The 19882-nt window shown below is 42.0% G+C and overlaps 1 protein-coding gene across 1 annotated transcript; it reads left to right on the top strand.

The window, feature by feature from the left end:
* The first annotated feature begins 1650 nt into the window (after nt 1–1650).
* LOC127122087 (uncharacterized) lies at nt 1651–19172 on the top strand. The gene is made up of 5 exons (XM_051052494.1): nt 1651–1919; nt 2027–2048; nt 2197–2445; nt 2590–3424; nt 18871–19172. Exons 1-5 carry the CDS (start codon nt 1651–1653, stop codon nt 19170–19172), a joined length of 1677 nt encoding a protein of 558 aa, XP_050908451.1.
* Nucleotides 19173–19882: the final 710 nt, after the last annotated feature.

Below are 19882 nucleotides of genomic sequence, written 5' to 3'. Positions count from 1 at the left end.
TGACCTTAAATGTTTCAAATGGATTTTTTATGAACAAGAAAGTTGTTTATATGGTTCTTAGGAACATATTTTATATTGGGGTCATCTTCATTTGACAAACACATTATAAGTTGTGTCTCAGTGATCCTCGGTTTAGTCAGATGACTTGACTGGTTAACTTCTCAAGGCCAAACTTCAAATATTGATGAATGAATGATTTAGGATCCTCACATAGGCTCATATATGCATAAAATAATGAATGAAAGAAATTCCCCTGATTAAATTTGATCACAGGTTGATGTTGCTTCATGAGCAAGGCACAGTCAATGCATAGTTGAATTAGGGTTTCCTTGGGAAAAAATCCTCAAGCCCTTTGGGTTATCTTGATCAAATTGGAAAATTAAGATACTTGGGAGACATATATGATGATTAGGAACTTGGTGGACCATTGTCATGCTTGCCTTCATCTTCATCTAGCCACTTCATTGAGCTTATGAGCCTCCTAGGAGCATGAGAGCACATGATCACTTAAGCTTCAAAACAAAAAGGGTTAGTGACATATTTTTGTGCTTTTGGTTAGTAATAAAAATAAGAAAAGCAATAATATACAATACAAGCATGCTTGGTGGTCTCAAACCACTCACACAAGTCTCACCCCTAGGGTTAAGGAGCCACACATGCTATGATCCTTGAGGCAATGCATTGAGCAAATGATATGATGCCATGAGGGATCTTATGGTCAAAATTAGGGTCTTACAGGGTGTCCTGAATTGATCATGTAATGACTCCGATGGTTGTTTTCCCTTAATATAGCTTATTTGATTTCAATTTCACTATATGATTTGCGTAATGCTTTCTTTTTGGCAAAAATTAAGATTGATGTATGGTTAACGATTAGCAGGACTGCAATGGTTAAGATTTTCATACAGTGAAACCATAGTAGAGATCATCTAGGACTAGGGATACCCTATGGTTAACGGATTAATCTTGTTAATTTAAATTGCTTGGTTTCATCATAACCACCTAAGGACTTAGAGGTTAGATTGAATACCAAAGATTTCCCTCTGAGGACTTAGGGGGAAATAATCTTAAGATCCGATAATTGAAATAATATTCAGTATTAAGGAGATATATACTCATGGGGTCATTACATGAGATAATTACACACCTACCTTGGCATATCATATTAACTTGTGAAAATATTTATTTGTTATATTTTTCCTTACAGTGAATTTTTCAAAACCATAACTATAACTTTTGTTCAATTGAGTAACTATTTACGTTTATATTGTTGTGCAATCCTCGAGATCGATCTTTGGGAAACTTCTCTATTATTACTACATCGGCGAAAATAGTACACTTGCTATTTTTCCGATCAAGTTTTTGGCGTCGTTGCCAGGGATTGCCAAATATAAGTTTAAAATTATCTCAATTGAAATTTTGTTGCTTTGCAACTAAAATTTATTTACCGTATTTTGAGTATTTTATTTCGGTTATATCAGCTAATATGTGTTTGATATTTGTATGCGAGGTAAGGCCTCAGCTGATTTTCCTTTTGACGCAGAAATCGAGAGAACCTTGCGGGCAAGACTTAGACAAGCTCAATTAGACGAAGAACAACTTTCCATCCATTCAAGCTCAGATTCAGGTTCCGATAGAGAGATCGAAACCATGACTGATGTTCCATCGTCAGCAGAAAGACTGTTGGGAGACTACGGAGGTGCAAATGCACAAACCGACAGATTAACTATTGTCAACCAACTAGTGAACGTGGCTAATTTCCAGCTACACCCGAGCACCATTAATCAACTTGAAAGAAAGTATTTTATGGGAAAAGTGAATGAAGATGCAAACAAGCATTTGCAGAGGTTTTTGGCCATGAGCAACACTCTAAAAATTGATGGTCACACTGAAGAAGCCAAGAAGTTTAGAATGTTCCCGTTTACCTTAGCGGAAGAAGCTGAATAATGGTTTTATTCTTTACCTACCGGTAGCATCACAACTTGGAAAGAAATGGAAAAAGCCTTCCTGAATGAGTATTTTCCAGCATCGGTGTTTCTGTGGAAGAGGTATGAAATTCTGAATTTTAAGCAGAAGGACGGGGAAACTTTGGGAGACGCCTACAAGAGATTCAAGAGAGTCCTGGTAGCCTGCCCAACTCATAATATGGATGCAACTGAACAAATGCAGATGTTTGTGAATGGTCTTAAAATAAAGACCAAACAGTTGATTGATACTGCAGCCGGTGGTTCCATAAATTTTTCAACAGCCACTGGTTTTAAGAAGATCATTGAAGCTATTGCTTCAAATGAGCACATAGAGTTGTACGATAGGTGTCAAAGCAAACCAGAAGGGGTGATAGATTTAAAGCTGGAAACTATGAAAAGTCGTATTGAAGATATTATAGCTACTGAAGTTGAGAAAAAGCTGAAGGCGATGAATATAGGTACCCGACAGGTGGCACAGGTCCAACCAACCCATACTGTCTGTTGTGAAATTTGTAACGGTCCACACCAAACTCTATATTGTTTTGCAACTCCTCAACAAGTGGAGGAGATCAAATTTTTGAAGTAGAATAACCCTTATTCTAACACGTACAATCCGGGTTAGAAGAATCATCCCAACTTCTCCTGGAAAGACCAAAAAGCGACCACCCCTCAACATGGTCAGTACCAAACTCAATATCAACAACATCAGCAACAACAGATACCTAAGAAAGCTGAGTGGGAGATTACCATTGAATTCCAGATGGGTCAAATCGCTCAACAAATAGCATCAAGTTCTCAAGCACAAGGTGTTCTACCTAGTGCAACTGTGCCCAATCCTAGAGAGCATCATAATGTGAACGCTGTGACAACACGAAGTGGTAAATCTGAGGAAGTTGTTGAGGAAGTAGATGAAGAGGAAGACCAATTGATCGAAGTGGGCCTTGAGATCAAAGAAAATGAAGTTGTTAGAGAAGAAGTGGTAGCAACGAAACTGGTTGTGAAAGAAACAGTCATTGAGCTCAAGCCGGTTGTTAAGCTCCCACTCCCCACGAGAAACAAGAAAAAAGGACAACATGAGAAAAATTTCGAAAAATTATTAGAGTTGTTCAAGAAGCTAGAGATTAACATTCCTTTGTTGAAGGCACTTGAAGAAATGCCTACTTATGCCAAGTTCATCATTTCGAAGAAGCGTACCACCAACACTAACCCGATTATTCTAACCGAAACTTGTAGTGCTATTTTGCAGGGTATAAAGATTCGGATAAAGAAGGAAGATCGAGGAGTTGTCACCATCCCATGTACTATTGGAGATAGGTCGTTCAACAAAGCTCTTATTGATATGGGAGCTAGTGTGAGTCTCATGCCATTATCCATTTACAAGAAGCTTGGTATAGGGGTGGTGCAAGATACCAGGATGACGCTCCAATTTGCGGATCATTCGGTCAAGAAACCGTATGGTATTGTTAAAGATGTCCTGGTGAAAATTGACAATGTCATACCCCAAAATTTGCCCATTAATATTTCAAGACGTTTTTCAAGGCATTCCGACTCATTTTTATGACACTGCTCTTAAAGGAACCAAGGCCCAGCTTACGAATGGCCCAATCCAGAAAATGGCCCAAACTGGCCTGTTCGCTACGCGCTCGCCTAGCGAACGTTACGTTCGCTACACGCTCGCCTAGCGAACGTTCGCTACGCGTTCGCTACCAGCTCGCCTAGCGAAGCTGACAGACAACAAAAAATTTCGGGCTTCACTCCGAGCCCATTAGGTCATGGAAAAGAGCATTATAAATACCAGCACTTCAGTAATGAAAGGGAGGACGAAAAAGGAGAGAGGAGAACTCTAGCAAGCAAACCCCAACGCTCGCAGACGGAAAACCCTAAAGGAAGCCCTGAAGGAAAAGCCGGCGACGGCAAGGTCACTTCCGCTCAATTCGATCTGATCAGCCAATTCAAGGTTACAATTCGATTACAAACAGGTTGGCATTGCTATTACTACCCTATGTTCTTAATTTGCACATGGTATCATGATTGAATTTATGAAACTATCTTAAGTTTTACATATGAATTTAAGTATGCATGAACCGTTGAATGTCTAACCACATAATCTCTGTAATGAATGCTATAAAGTGTGAAGCTTGCTGCCATTATATCGTTATTAAAACCGGAATCCGCAGCCGCTCGCTAGCACATCGCTAAGCGAGCATGCAGCGAGTATTCGCTAGGCCTTCGCTAGGCGAGGCAGGCGCGAACCTGACAGTAGCCGACTTTTCTATTCTGATTTTTCATTCATGTTTTATCATAGCCAGGCATTGTTTATCTGATCATATTACTGTTGCTTTTGCGGTGTAATCCTCGATTGCACCCTGATTTGGTATGCTAACCCGTTTGTTGAATTTTGCAAAGGTTCATATGTCCCAGAAAAAAGACCGCCGTTAGGTCTTCCACTTTATTTGTGGGATACCCTTGTGGAGACTCACCCTAAATTGCTTAATTAACTTTAATGTGTTAATTTAATAATTAATTTTAATGTATTAATTTTAATGTATTATTTTTAATGTATTGACTTTAATGTGGAGATTCATCATAATCACCTAATTAACTTTAAAATATGGCCTTTAAATATGTGATCTTGGACCTCTCTTGTGCCTTATGACATTACGGTATTACGGTCATGTCCCGCGAATGTGGGGATACACTTAGCAAAGACCCTTCGATTAAATCATCATGTCCCTTTAAAATAAATCATAGTCCCTCGGATGTTGCCTTCGAATATATGATTTCGTCCCTCGATGACCCTTCGGTGTAGCCTACGGTTAAATGATGATCGTCCCTTCGAATGCTAAGGTATCCTCACAACTGTTGCCTTCAATGACCAATCGATGACCCTACGATGACCCTTTTACATCCAAAGGATAAAACTACTTACTTCTCAATAGTAAGGACAGTTTTACCCTCATAAGGAAAGGAAATGCCCGGAAAGACCTTAGGAAGGTATAACTCTCAATTACTGGATCATAACCTAAAATATTTTCAACACCTCACACCTTTCAAAACCTCTTTTGGAAAATCACCACTTGGTATACATTCATACTAGAATCATTACCAAGTTATATTTTTCCAAACCATTTTCAAAACTAAACGAGATAACCACTTTGTATACATTCATACGAGGATCATTACAAAGTTAAATTCTCTTTTTCAAAACATTTTCTAAACAATTCACCAGCACTTTCCAGACAAAAATATAAGTGATCCAGCAATTAAGAGCCCATGGATAACCATGGATACAAAGGATGCTAATACCTTCCCTTTGTATAATGTACCTCCCGAACCCAAAATCTATTGAGGTCTTTCCTGTTCTTTTCCACCTTTCCTTATTGGATAAAAGAAAAGTCGGTGGCGACTCTTGCTATCCGCGACATTGCGATAAAAAGCAAAATACCCCAAGTCAGTTCACCGTATGACAGAACTGGCGACTCTGCTGGGGACACTTAAAGAGAGGTTACCTTAAAAAAACAAGATCACTTATTCCAAATTGTCTGATTTACTGTTAAGGGATTGCTTGGGTATTTTTGAGTGAAAGATCCTACACCCGGATCTAGTGTACCTTAGGTAAGTAGCAATAGATCATCACGACTATCCGGCGTATACTGGAATGGTTAAAATGATGGCTACGGTTAATGTGACACTTTGGTTGTCCTGATGTTCCTCATGTTACTTGAGGAAAAATTTGGCTTCCGCGTGGTGTCATCAAAGCATTAACCAGACTTTTAGAACCCTAATTGACTCATCCTGGCCATTAGAAAGTAGTGAGATAACTGACTTCGGTTCCGACTGGGGTTGGTTGAGACTCGATACTACACTCTTTGAGATTGGACTTTAGGGAAGCTTCGGTCAACCACTTGGTGTTGCACTGAAGTGGACCTAAGGAAAGGTCGATGATTTGAGATCCTTTTAGAACCCGGTTACTATTCTAGGACAGGTTGAACCAACTAAACTTCAGTGGGGAGGGTACTTACCTATGGAACTCATGCAAGCCTTAAAGACCTAGGAATGATGGTTGTGTGACTTGCTTGTGCTTGTTATTTATTTAACCTCATAACATCATAACATCATAGCATCATAACATATGCCATTTCAAGGACTTAGGGATTTAACTTTGCTCTGTTTTGTAAGGCTATGGCTCCCAGGAAGACCATCCGGATTAATCTTGTAGCAATCTCTCCTCAACTCAAGGATTTGGTGTCCGAACTCCCCGATCATGCTCAGTTCAACAAGAAACATGGTCATCTTCTCAACTTGGTTACCACTGGTTTCAAAGAAGATATGATGAGAGTTTTATTCCAGTTCTTCGACCCTAAACATCATTGCTTCACATTCCCAGATTATCAGTTGGTACCTACACTGGAAGAATTCTCCAGACTGCTTGGGATACCTATCCTTGATCAAATACCTTTCAGTGGTTTAGAAAAGGTTCCGAAGTCTGAAGAAGTTGCCGCAACTCTACACATGACGAAGTCCGACATTGAAGCTAATTGGGTAACAAGGAGTGGAGTTAAGGGTTTACTTGCCAAATTCCTGACAAATAAGGCCCGAGAATTCTTAAAAGTTATGAATGTCCGTGCTTTCGAAGACATCCTGGCATTGCTAATCTATGGCTTGGTGTTATTCCCTAACCCAGACCAATTCATAGACATGAATGCTATTAAGATATTTCTCACTCATAACCCTGTACCTACCTTGCTGGGAGACATTTTGCATTCCCTCCACACTCGTACTATGAAAAGGCAGGGGACTCTCATGTGTTGCATACCTCTATTGTCTAGGTGGTTTATTTCACACCTTCCTCAATCAGTCTTGAAGAATGAGCAAAATCTGAAATGGTCTCAAAGGATAATGTCACTCTCCCATTCAGACATCTGTTGGTGTCCTCAGTTCAAGGAAAATGTTACCATCATTGACCGTTGTGGCGAGTTCCCTAATGTACCACTCCTAGGAATAAGAGGAGGTATTACTTATAATCCTGCTTTAGCTCTGCGACAGTTTGGTTGTGCTCGAAGAGATGGTCCACATGAAATGATCATCGAAGGCATTGTGTTCGACTATGACAACGATTCCCAAGGCCTCTGTCAAAGATTTGTACGAGCTTGGGGCATGGTGAAGAGAGGTACGTTAGGACAGAAAAATTCTATTCCTATGGAACCTTATCTCAGATGGGTACGCGCCAGAGCTCGTGAACTTGTCATGCCATATCTTGCAATCGGACCTCAGATTGTCGAACCTGAAGCTGAAGGAGGTACTCCTCAGATCATTCCTTATCCAGATATGCCTACCAACGTTGAGGAATTAAAGAGATCCTGGATCCAGTTGAGGGAAGAAAGGGATACTTTCGAGACTCAGTTCGTCGCAGAAAGGAAGAAAGTGTTAGAACTTACCAGTCAGCTTAATGAGGAACGAAGACTCAATGCGTATCTTCGCCCAAAAAGAAGTCGCCCCTGGGAGACTTGAGCTTTCATTGTATTTTTTATTATTATTCCTTTTGTAATGAACATTGATCAAAGAAATTAGCAATAAACATTTCTCTCTTGTTGGTGATTTACGCAAAGTTAAATTCCAAAAGTCCTTGAAAACATTTCATGCATTGCATAACATAACATAACACTGCATAACAGGTATTCTACAAGTTCAATGTTCTCACGGTCTTCATTGCAAACAGAAAAATGGATCTCGAACAAACTGTCAAAGATCTCCAGACTCAGAATGCTCAATTCAAGGAGATGATGCTAAGCTTATCCAAGGGGCAGGAGGAACTGAAGGCTCTTTTGTTCGAAAAGAAGAAAGACAAGAAAGCTGTGAGTTTCATTAACCCGGGAAGAAGGCGTAAAGGACAGGCTACGGGAATCAAAGTTGGAATCCCGAATGGTCCAGAAGAGGGGGCGGAGAATGATTCAGAGGAAGAGGATGCTGATTTCTCCAACCCTGAGGATGATGATGAGAAGTATGAAAAGGAACAGTACTCTCCAAGAGATGATAAGTACAAGTTGCTGGAAGAACGTATGCTAGCTATGGAGGGTCAGAAGACGCCTGGTCTGGATTTCGAAAGTTTGGGTCTGGTCTCCGATGTGACCATTCCTCGCAAATTCAAAATCCCCACTTTCACTAAGTACGATGGTGTGTCCTGTCCTCAGATGCATCTACGGGCTTATGTGAGAAAGATTCAGCCGCATACCACTGATCGGAAACTATGGATCCATTTCTTCCAAGAAAGTCTGTCTGGCACACAGTTAGAGTGGTATTATCAGCTCGAGAGTTCTGACATCCGCACCTAGACTGATTTAGCAACAGCTTTTTATAAACAGTACCAGTATAATTCTGAGCTAGCACCTACTCGGTTACAGTTGCAAAATATGGCTATGGGATCTAAAGAAAGCTTCAAAGAGTATGCTCAGAAATGGAGAGATTTGGCCGGCAGGGTCAAACCCCCTATGACTGACCGAGAATTAGTAGACCTGTTCATGGGTACCTTGACTGGCCCATTCTACAGTCACCTACTGGGGAGTTCTTCATCCGGTTTCACTGAACTTATACTGACAGGTGAACGGGTGGAGAGCGGCATTCGAAGTGGAAAGTTACAGGCAGCTACTCCTACAAGCAGTAAAAAGTCCTATCATGGGAAGAATGAGTCAAATGCTGTGTACGGTCAAAGGAATCATAATAAGAAAAATGGTGACCATGTCATTGGAGCAGTGACGATCGCAGCCCCGCCAACTCAAAATTTCCAGCAAAGACCAGACAGACCAAGAAGGCAGTTTACCAAGCTCAATATGACTTTAGCACAAGCACTGCAAAGTATGCTAAAGGTAAACTTAATCACTCTCAGAGGTCCTCCTGCAAATGTCAACACTGCTTCGCCTCGTTATAATCCCAATGCCAGGTGTGCATATCACTCCGATAGCCCCGGGCACGATACAAACGATTGTTGGTTGTTGAAGAACAAAATTCAGGATATGATCGACGCTGGGGAAATTGAGTTCGAGCCTCCGGAGACTCCTAATGTCATCACTGCTCCTATGCCTAATCATGACAAGGCTGTTAATGCTCTCGATGACGATTCTCTCATCACTGCTGTGGTGGACTTAACATCTCCTCTCCCGATCATAAAGAGGAATTTATTGCAAGCTGGTTTATTTCCAGGTTGTGCTGAAGATTGCAATCTTTGCATACTCTGGCCCAAGGACTGTTTGAAATTGAAGAATGGTATTCAACGGCTGATGGACGATCGTACAATTCTCTTTGAAAAGGTTTCTAAGGCGGAAAACCCTATTGAAGAAGTATCTGTGATTGCAAGGTCCAAAGTTCCAGTGAAGATTACTGCTCCCAGAGTACCTGTGAAGATTATTGCTGAGCCCAGGGTAGCTCCTCTAATCATCACTGCCCCTGGCCCAGTACCGTATTCTTCAAGCAAAGCCATTCCGTGGAACTATGGAGGTGATGTTTACATCCATGGCGTAAAGCAAGTTGGTGATTCTGCTAACCCTAACGACATTGTTGGGACTAGTAAAGTTACTCGAAGCGGAAGGATCTTCTCTCCAGAGATCTCACCCCCAGTTCCCGAAAACCGAGGAAAGGAACCAGTCAACCCTTCTCAGTCAGATATACCGATTGAAGCTACTACTGAAGACGTTGCCAAACGAGAAATGGAAGAAGTGCTGAAAATCATCCGCAAGAGTGACTTCGATGTGGTAGAGCAGTTGGGGCATACCCCGTCCAAAATCTCGATGTTGTCCTTGTTGTTATCTTCCGAATCTCATGCCAATGCCTTGATAAAATTCCTGAAGACTGCCCATGTACCTCAGGAGACCTCCGTCGATCAATTCGAAAACTATGTTGCTAATCTGACTGTCGACGGTGGCCTAGGTTTTTCCAATGCTGACCTGACGCCGGCGGGAAAGAGCCACAATAAAGCCCTGCATATCTCCATTGAGTGTAAAGGGATCACCCTGTCTCATGTGTTGATCGATAATGGCTCTTCTTTGAATGTGTTACCGAAAGCCGTGCTCGATAAACTTGACTGTAAAGACATTGAGTTGAAGCCTAGTGACATTGTGGTGCGTGCTTACGATGGTGCAAAGAGTGTTGTCCACGGTGAAGTTGTTCTCCCTATCAAGATAGAACCTCAAGTCTTCAACACTACCTTTTATGTAATGAACATTCGTCCTGCCTACTCCTGCTTACTGGGACGCCCTTGGATTCATGAGGCAGGTGCTGTAGCTTCGTCTCTCCATCAAAAGCTGAGGTATCCAATAGAGGGTAAGATCATCACTGTGTGTGGAGAAGAAGAATACATTGTCAGTAGTGTGCATACCTTCAGATATGTTGAGATGGATGGTGAATTCTTCGAGACTCCGTCCCAGTCATTTGAAGTGGTTCCTCCGCCTAGTCCTGTCTTTAAGCCAACTCCCCTTGTGCCCGAGGTTATTCGAGCTCCTCCTACCATGGTCTCCCTGAAGGACGCTCAAGCTGTGGTTGAAGATGGTGGCTATACTGGCTGGGGTCAACTGATCAGCATACCCTACAAGTCTGATAAATCTGGTCTGGGATTTAGCTCTGAAAAGATGGTCAAAGATCAAATCAACGCTGTAGAAGATGCTGACAGTGATTGCAACCTGGATAGCTGGATCTACCCAACAATTGGCGACGGACTCAATAATTGGAAGGCTGAAGACATTATCCCGATCTCCTTTAGTCAGGAGTAATTGTTATTGTCCATTTAGTATTGCAAATTTTTAATTTTTCAACTGAACTTCTTAAAGCATTGTGTCTATGCCCGGGGCACAATAGCTAATTTGTTAAGGGTTTTGTCATTTCATAAGCATATTCATATTCAATAAATCAATGGACTTTGTTGCATTCAAATGTTGCGCTCTTTATCTTTCCTGCCGTCTTTCAAACAAGCTATGCTTTCTTACACACACTCACGTCACAAATTGCAGATCCGTATCCACTCTGGATCCTATTGATAATAATTCCGCTACTGTTCATTATGACTTTGAAAATCCAATCTACCAAGCCGAAGATGGAAGTGAGGAAGATTGTGAAGTCCCTGGAGAGCTTGCCAGACTATTACTGCAAGAGGAAAGGACTATACAGCCGCATGAAGAGTCACTCGAAATCGTAAATCTGGGTACTGAAGTAGACAGAAAAGAAGTCAAAATAGGAGCAGGCTTGGAAAATAGTGTCAAAGAGAGATTGATCCAGATGTTGCGTGACTATGTGGAGATCTTTGCCTGGTCTTATGAAGACATGCCCGGGTTGGATACTGATATAGTGGTGCATCGGCTGCCTACGAAGGAAGACTGCCGTCCTGTCAAGCAAAAGGTTCGCCGCATGCGTCCTGAAATGTCTGAGAAAATCAAAGCCGAGGTTATAAAACAATTCAATGCCGGTTTCCTAGCCGTTACTTCTTATCCTCAATGGGTTGCTAATGTGGTGCCAGTGCCAAAGAAGGATGGTAAGGTGCGAATGTGCGTAGATTACAGAGATTTGAATAAAGCGAGTCCCAAAGATGACTTTTCACTCCCGCACATTGATGTTCTGGTAGATAACACCGCTCAACACAAAGTGTTCTCATTCATGGATGGATTCTCAGGTTACAACCAAATTAAGATGGCGCCTGAGGACATGGAGAAAACTACGTTTGTGACGCAATGGGGCACGTTCTGTTATAAAGTAATGCCATTCGGTTTAAAGAACGCCGGGGCAACGTACCAGCGTGCTATGGTAGTTTTGTTCCATGATATGATTCATCATGAAATAGAAGTATACGTGGATGACATGATAGCCAGATCTCATACTGAAAAAGAACATCTCGATCATTTATACAAATTGTTCGAGAGGTTGAAGAAGTACAAGTTGAGATTGAATCCGAACAAATGCACTTTTGGAGTAAGATCCGGTAAACTCTTGGGCTTTATTGTCAGTGGTAAAGGAATTGAGGTTGACCCGGCTAAAGTGAGAGCTATTCAAGAAATGCCAGTTCCCCGTACGGAGAAAGAAGTCAGAGGTTTCTTGGGACGCTTGAACTACATTGCTCGATTTATCTCCCACTTGACCGCTACCTGCAAACCCATCTTCAAATTACTGAGGAAAAATCAAGAGATGATATGGAATGAGGAATGTCAAGAAGCTTTTGACAAAATCAAGAAGTATCTTCAAGAACCTCCAATTCTGATGCCACCAGTTGAAGGAAGACCTCTAATCATGTATTTAACCGTGTTGGAAAATTCAATGGGGTGCGTGTTGGGACAACATGACGAGTCTGGTCGAAAAGAGCATGCCATATACTACCTTAGCAAAAAGTTTACCGACTGTGAAATAAGATACTCACTGCTCGAGAGAACTTGCTGTGCTTTGGCCTGGACTGCTCGCCGACTGAGACAGTATATGTTGAATCACACCACTTTATTGATTTCTAAGATGGATCCTATCAAATACATATTTGAGAAACCCGCTCTCTCTGGAAGGATAGCAAGATGGCAGATGATTCTAACAGAGTACGACATCCAATATACTACCCAGAAAGCAATCAAAGGAAGCGTGCTAGCCGATCATTTGGCTCATCAAGCAGTGGATGATTACCAATCTATGAATTTTGAGTTCCCAGATGAGGATGTCATGCTTGTTACTGATTATGAAGACCCTGGACCGGATGAAGGACCCGAACTAGGACCCCGATGGACTATGGTTTTCGATGGGTCTTCTAATGCATTGGGCAATGGTATTGGTGTGGTAATCATTTCTCCCGAGGGTTACCATACGCCTTTCACTGCTAGACTATGTTTTCATTGTACCAATAATATGGCTGAGTATGAAGCATGTATTTTGGGACTCAAGGCTGCTATAGACCGGCGGGTCAAGTTTTTGAGTGTGTACGGAGACTCAGCATTAGTAATCAGTCAGATCAAAGGAGAATGGGACACTAAACATCCGAATCTCATCCCTTATCGAGAGAAGGTGTTGTCACTAATCCCATACTTTGGAGAGATTACATTCGAACATATCCCACGAGAAGAGAATCAGTTGGCAGACGCATTGGCTACCATGTCATCTATGTTTAGGGTCAGATGGGACAATGAAGCTCCCATGATCACCATTGAGCGATTGGATGAACCAGCACATTGTTATGAACTTAACACTGAGGGAGTACGGGAAAAACCTTGGTTCCATGAAGTAAAAAGATATTTAGAAGCTCAGGAATACCCTGAAGGGGCATCCATCAATGACAAAAAATTCCTGAGGAAGTTCTCCGCTAAATTCTTTCTGAGTAATGGAGTGTTATACAAACGTAATCATGACTCGACTCTGCTTCGCTGTGTGGATAAAAAGGAAGCAGAAAGGATTATGGAAGACATGCATGACGGTATTTTTGGGACTCATTCTAGTGGACATACAATGGCCAAGAAGATTCTGAGATCAGGGTATTATTGGTCTACCATGGAAACTGATTGCCACCATCACTCCAGAACCTGTCACAAGTGCCAGATATATGCGGACAAAGTACATGTGCCTCCTGCTCCATTGAACGTGTTGACAGCACCTTGGCCCTTTGCAATGTGGGGCATCGATATGATTGGAGAGATTAAACCTACGGCTTCTAATGGACATCGCTTCATTCTCGTCGCTATTGATTACTTTACGAAGTGGGTAGAGGCAGCCTCATTCGCTTCTGTCACCAAGAATGTGGTGGCACGGTTCATCAAGAATAGTCTTATTTGTCGGTATGGCATCCCTGAAAGAATTATCACTGACAATGGTACTAATTTGAACAACAAGATGATTACTGAACTCTGCACGCAGTTCAAAATTAAACACCATAACTCCTCTCCGTACCGGCCAAAGATGAATGGCGCCGTAGAGGCTGCTAATAAGAACATCAAGAAGATCATACAAAAGATGACAGTAACGTACAAAGACTGGCATGAGATGTTACCGTTTGCTCTCCACGGTTATCGCACTTCAGTACGCACTTCGACAGGGGCAACTCCTTTCTCTTTAGTCTACGGAACGGAAGCCGTCTTACCAGTGGAAGTCCAGATTCCCTCTCTACGAATCATGAAAGAGGCGGGCTTAGACGAAGATGAATGGATTCAGACTCGACTCGACCAGATAAACTTGATCGATGAGAAGAGACTGGCGGCTGTGTGTCATGGACAGATATATCAGAAGCGCATGACCCAAGCATTTAACAAAAGAGTCAAGAGACGAGTGTACCAAATCGGCGACTTAGTTATCAAGCGTATCATTCTACCACAAGGTGATCCCAGGGGCAAATGGACTCCCACATACGAAGAGCCATTTGTGGTTAAAAAGGTATTCTCCGGTGGAGCCATGGTACTTGCTACAATGGATGGCGAAGACTTCCCACATCCTGTGAACGCGGACATAGTTAAAAAATACTACTCCTAACAGAGACCCGCTAGGTCGACGTACCTAGGCAAAAGTAAGGGCATCCCGGCGAACCAAAAGGGTTCGGGCAAAAATTAGGGATAAATATATAAAGACGTATACCCGACAAGTCGAAAACCTGAAAAGGCGGCTTGGGCAAAAAGGGGTATCCCGGTGGACTGAAAACCTGAAAAGAAGGTCCAGGCAAAAATTAGGGATTAAAGCGTATGACTGTGTCCCGTTTTCTGCCAGCTTCAACCAAGTTCAAGGGACTGAACAAGCCAACCGCCTCTATCCGACAGCAGGAGATGAGATGCTTGAAGACATGATGACAGTAGTGGAATTAAAATAAATAGGACTTTCTCTGCATAGCTTTCTCTTTGTGTTCTTGACAATTTCCTCTTACTAGGATTTGTGTCTCCTTGTACACAAATTGCCTGTTTATAGGCCCTCTTTCAAAATCAATACAATTTTATCTCCAAAAAAAAGATGCTTTTGTTTTCACTTTTTGTGTTTTGATTGCATAAACGTCCATTGATTTAATTTGAATTGATATATGCATTTGAATATGATCAATGTTTATCAAGAATACATGCCTAAAATGGAAATAGCAATTACTGCGAGACTCCAGGACCAAGGAGAAGGTCTAACCACGCTTTCCGAGGAGTCCGTTGCTAATTCGATTCCCCGGCAACGCCAATTATTCCCCAGAAGAGGTTGGCATCACCAGACAGACTAGTCATCTCTTCCACCCCCAGCCAGGCTCTGTTGAGTGTTTCCATCGTCAGAAAGAAATCAAGTATCCCCCAGCCGAGACCGGGTCATCAATACCAATGTCTCCGACCAGCAGACTGAGACTTATCTCCCCAGTAGAGTTCCCTGGAAGAACGTTTCAGACGCATAGTGCATTCATTGCATCATTTCACATCACATACCTACATACAGTTTTCATTCCGCATCATATGCATTACATCATACAATGCTCTCATTTGTTCCAGACGCATAATTCATTCATTACATCATTTCACAACACCCGCATACATACAACATTTGCATCTCATGCATCATGACATGGCATGAAACTAACTTTATTTAGCAGGTCAATTATCCTCCTGACACAGTCAAAACAAAGGTCCATTCAGACGGGCATCTTTATCAATTACATTCAGGATTCAAATACATCTTTCAGATATACTCCATGTCACCATTCATTCTGACATCCTCCTAACGATGGCATCTATAAGCCCATCCCCAGTAAATTATTGCAAATACAACATATACAAATACTATCAGATACAGCCTAACGTACGGTTCACTCTGATTCAGCTCAACATATGACCTTCAACAACTCAGATACGATCTAGCGTACGATCCATTCTGACCTTCTTCAACTCGAATACAGTCTAATGTACGACCAAGTTAGACCAGATGCCGCTCGAATACAGTCTAATGTACGACCAAGTTAGACCAGATGCCGCTCAAATACAGTCTAATGTACGACCAAGTTAGACCTTCATCCCTTGCTCAGGTGCTACCTTCGGACAGGTACATTCCTGAATGGTAGTCTGGTATACGGCTACTCCCTTACTCAGATGCTACCTTCGGACAGGTACATTTCTGAATGGTAGTCTGGTATACGGCTACTCCCTTACTCAGGTGCTACCTTCGGACAGGTACATTCCTGAATGGTAGTCTGGTATACGGCTACTCCCTTACTCAGATGCTACCTTCGGACAGGTACATTTCTGAATGGTAGTCTGGTATACGGCTACTCCCTTACTCAGGTGCTACCTTCGGACAGGTACATTCCTGAATGGTAGTCTGGTATACGGCTACTCCCTTACTCAGGTGCTACCTTCGGACAGGTACATTCCTGAATGGTAGTCTGGTATACGGCTACCCCATTACTCAGATGCTACCTTCAGACAGGTACATTTCTGAATGGTAGTCTGGTATACGACTACTCCCTCTTCAAGCAGATTCAGCCTAACGGACGGCTCATTCTGCAACTCAGAATCGATCTAGCGTACGATCCGTTCTGATCTTTCATCCCCATCAAAGTCATCCGCCTAACGAACAGCTCACTTTGATACTCAGATATGGTCCAGTGTATGATCCATTCTGATCCCTTATCCCCAGCAGCATATAGCATACTCTGACTCCCCAGCAAAGTCAACAGCATGATGGATGATTCACTATACGGTCTAGCGTATGACCCGGTATGACATCCATGTCTTCAGACATTGTCTAACGTACGACACAATCTGGAAATCTCCTCATCAAACTACCTGGATGGCATCTTTAAGCCCATCTCCACCAAGACTAATTGGCAAGTGCAAAATTTTGGGGCATTCTAGTGTTCAATAATCTTTCACCTCCAGACCACGAACGGCACATACCATTCTACTCTCTCGGTTCAAGAATATTGAACAGGGGCAGCTGTCATACCCCAAAATTTGCCCATTAATATTTCAAGACGTTTTTCAAGGCATTCCGACTCATTTTTATGACACTGCTCTTAAAGGAACCAAGGCCCAGCTTACGAATGGCCCAATCCAGAAAATGGCCCAAACTGGCCTGTTCGCTGCGCGCTCGCCTAGCGAACGTTACGTTCGCTACACGCTCGCCTAGCGAACGTTCGCTACGCGTTCGCTACCAGCTCGCCTAGCGAAGCTGACAGACAACAAAAAATTTCGGGCTTCACTCCGAGCCCATTAGGTCATGGAAAAGAGCATTATAAATACCAGCACTTCAGTAATGAAAGGGAGGACGAAAAAGGAGAGAGGAGAACTCTAGCAAGCAAACCCTAGCGCTCGTAGACGGAAAACCCTAAAGGAAGCCCTGAAGGAAAAGCCGGCGACGGCAAGGTCACTTCCGCTCAATTCGATCCGATCAGCCAATTCAAGGTTACAATTCGATTACAAACAGGTTGGCATTGCTATTACTACCCTATGTTCTTAATTTGCACATGGTATCATGATTGAATTTATGAAACTATCTTAAGTTTTACATATGAATTTAAGTATGCATGAACCGTTGAATGTCTAACCACATAATCTCTGTAATGAATGCTATAAAGTGTGAAGCTTGCTGCCATTATATCGTTATTAAAACCGGAATCCGCAGCCGCTCGCTAGCACATCGCTAAGCGAGCATGCAGCGAGTATTCGCTAGGCCTTCGCTAGGCGAGGCAGGCGCGAACCTGACAGTAGCCGACTTTTCTATTCTGATTTTTCATTCATGTTTTATCATAGCCAGGCATTGTTTATCTGATCATATTACTGTTGCTTTTGCGGTGTAATCCTCGATTGCACCCTGATTTGGTATGCTAACCCGTTTGTTGAATTTTGCAAAGGTTCATATGTCCCAGAAAAAAGACCGCCGTTAGGTCTTCCACTTTATTTGTGGGATACCCTTGTGGAGACTCACCCTAAATTGCTTAATTAACTTTAATGTGTTAATTTTAATAATTAATTTTAATGTATTAATTTTAATGTATTATTTTTAATGTATTGACTTTAATGTGGAGATTCATCATAATCACCTAATTAACTTTAAAATATGGCCTTTAAATATGTGATCTTGGACCTCTCTTGTGCCTTATGACATTACGGTATTACGGTCATGTCCCGCGAATGTGGGGATACACTTAGCAAAGACCCTTCGATTAAATCATCATGTCCCTTTAAAATAAATCATAGTCCCTCGGATGTTGCCTTCGAATATATGATTTCGTCCCTCGATGACCCTTCGGTGTAGCCTACGGTTAAATGATGATCGTCCCTTCGAATGCTAAGGTATCCTCACAACTGTTGCCTTCAATGACCAATCGATGACCCTACGATGACCCTTTTACATCCAAAGGATAAAACTACTTACTTCTCAATAGTAAGGACAGTTTTACCCTCATAAGGAAAGGAAATGCCCGGAAAGACCTTAGGAAGGTATAACTCTCAATTACTGGATCATAACCTAAAATATTTTCAACACCTCACACCTTTCAAAACCTCTTTTGGAAAATCACCACTTGGTATACATTCATACTAGAATCATTACCAAGTTATATTTTTCCAAACCATTTTCAAAACTAAACGAGATAACCACTTTGTATACATTCATACGAGGATCATTACAAAGTTAAATTCTCTTTTTCAAAACATTTTCTAAACAATTCACCAGCACTTTCCAGACAAAAATATAAGTGATCCAGCAATTAAGAGCCCATGGATAACCATGGATACAAAGGATGCTAATACCTTCCCTTTGTATAATGTACCTCCCGAACCCAAAATCTATTGAGGTCTTTCCTGTTCTTTTCCACCTTTCCTTATTGGATAAAAGAAAAGTCGGTGGCGACTCTTGCTATCCGCGACATTGCGATAAAAAGCAAAATACCCCAAGTCAGTTCACCGTATGACAGACAAGTTTGTATTTCCGATCAATTTTGTAATTCTAGAGATGCCGGAAGATGAAGAGATCCCTCTCATTCTTGGTAGACCCTTTTTGGAGACGGGAAGATGTGTAATCAACATAGAAGAAGGAACCATGACGTTGAAGGTTTATGATGAGGAAGTGAAAATCAATGTTCGAAACACCATGAAAGACAAAGACGATATTTGCACCAGTCACACTGTAGAGGTTTTGAATCAGGCAATGATATATGATGGCCCTTTGAATACACCACCATCACCTTTGAAAAGAGTGTTGAGCTTGTCCAAGTCCGACAGTGATAAAGAACAGGACAACGGGGACCCCTAAGTGCTAGCCTTGCTGGATACGCAAACCCCGCGGAAAGGATCTTAACCACACTTGTGGGGGGATATACACTCACCTCACTCTAATAAGGAGGGTGAAGAAGAAAAAAAAGGAAAGGAATTGAAACAACTTCCAGAAAACCTCAAAGAGATGTTTTTAGATTCTAAAGGAAAATGTCATGCTACTCCAAAGGCGGTGAAGTTGTTGGACACAGGTCTTATATATCATGTTCCTGAAAATACCAGGCCACGGAGAAAAGAGTTTGTCGAGGGACAGCTGGTGGTCTTATTCAACTCCAGATTAAAACTTTTTCCAGGAAAGTTGAAATCTAGGTGGTCGGGTCCGTTTTTGGTTCACAAAGTGTTCCCCCATAGAGCGATCGAACTGACAAATCCAAATAATGGAGACACCTTCAAAGTAAATGGACAATGGTTGAAGCACTACTATCAGGGATAGGAAAGTGGTCTGATAGAGAATGTTCGTCTCCAAGGATATAGGTGACGACCGTCGAGCCATGCGATGCTAAACGCAACGCTTTGTGGGAGGCAACCCACGCGGTTTTTATCTAACTATTTTTCATGTTTGGTGTGTTTACAGGTTCACTCGTAGGTTCACGATTACATCGCGTAGTTTAGAAGAGAAAGGTTGATTAAGATTATCGGACACCAAAAGAACAGGGTTAAAATCGAAAAATAGTGAAAAAGTCAGAAAAT

The sequence above is a fragment of the Lathyrus oleraceus genome, chromosome 2, assembly GCF_024323335.1.
Source record: "Lathyrus oleraceus cultivar Zhongwan6 chromosome 2, CAAS_Psat_ZW6_1.0, whole genome shotgun sequence".
Classification (NCBI taxonomy): Eukaryota; Viridiplantae; Streptophyta; class Magnoliopsida; order Fabales; family Fabaceae; genus Lathyrus; species Lathyrus oleraceus.
The sequence above is the reverse complement of the archived record's forward strand: the minus strand, read 5'-3'. Positions and strand labels throughout refer to the sequence as shown.

Coding starts and splice junctions, on each gene's coding strand:
- LOC127122087 (XM_051052494.1), top strand. CDS start 1,651: ATGACTGATGTTCCATCGTCAGCAGAAAGACTGTTGGGAGACTACGGA. Junction 2,446..2,589: donor GTACCCGACAGGTGGCACAG/GTCCAACCAACC, acceptor AATCCGGGTTAG/AAGAATCATCCCAACTTCTC. Junction 3,425..18,870: donor TTCGGTCAAGAAACCGTATG/GTATTGTTAAAG, acceptor TTGTAATTCTAG/AGATGCCGGAAGATGAAGAG.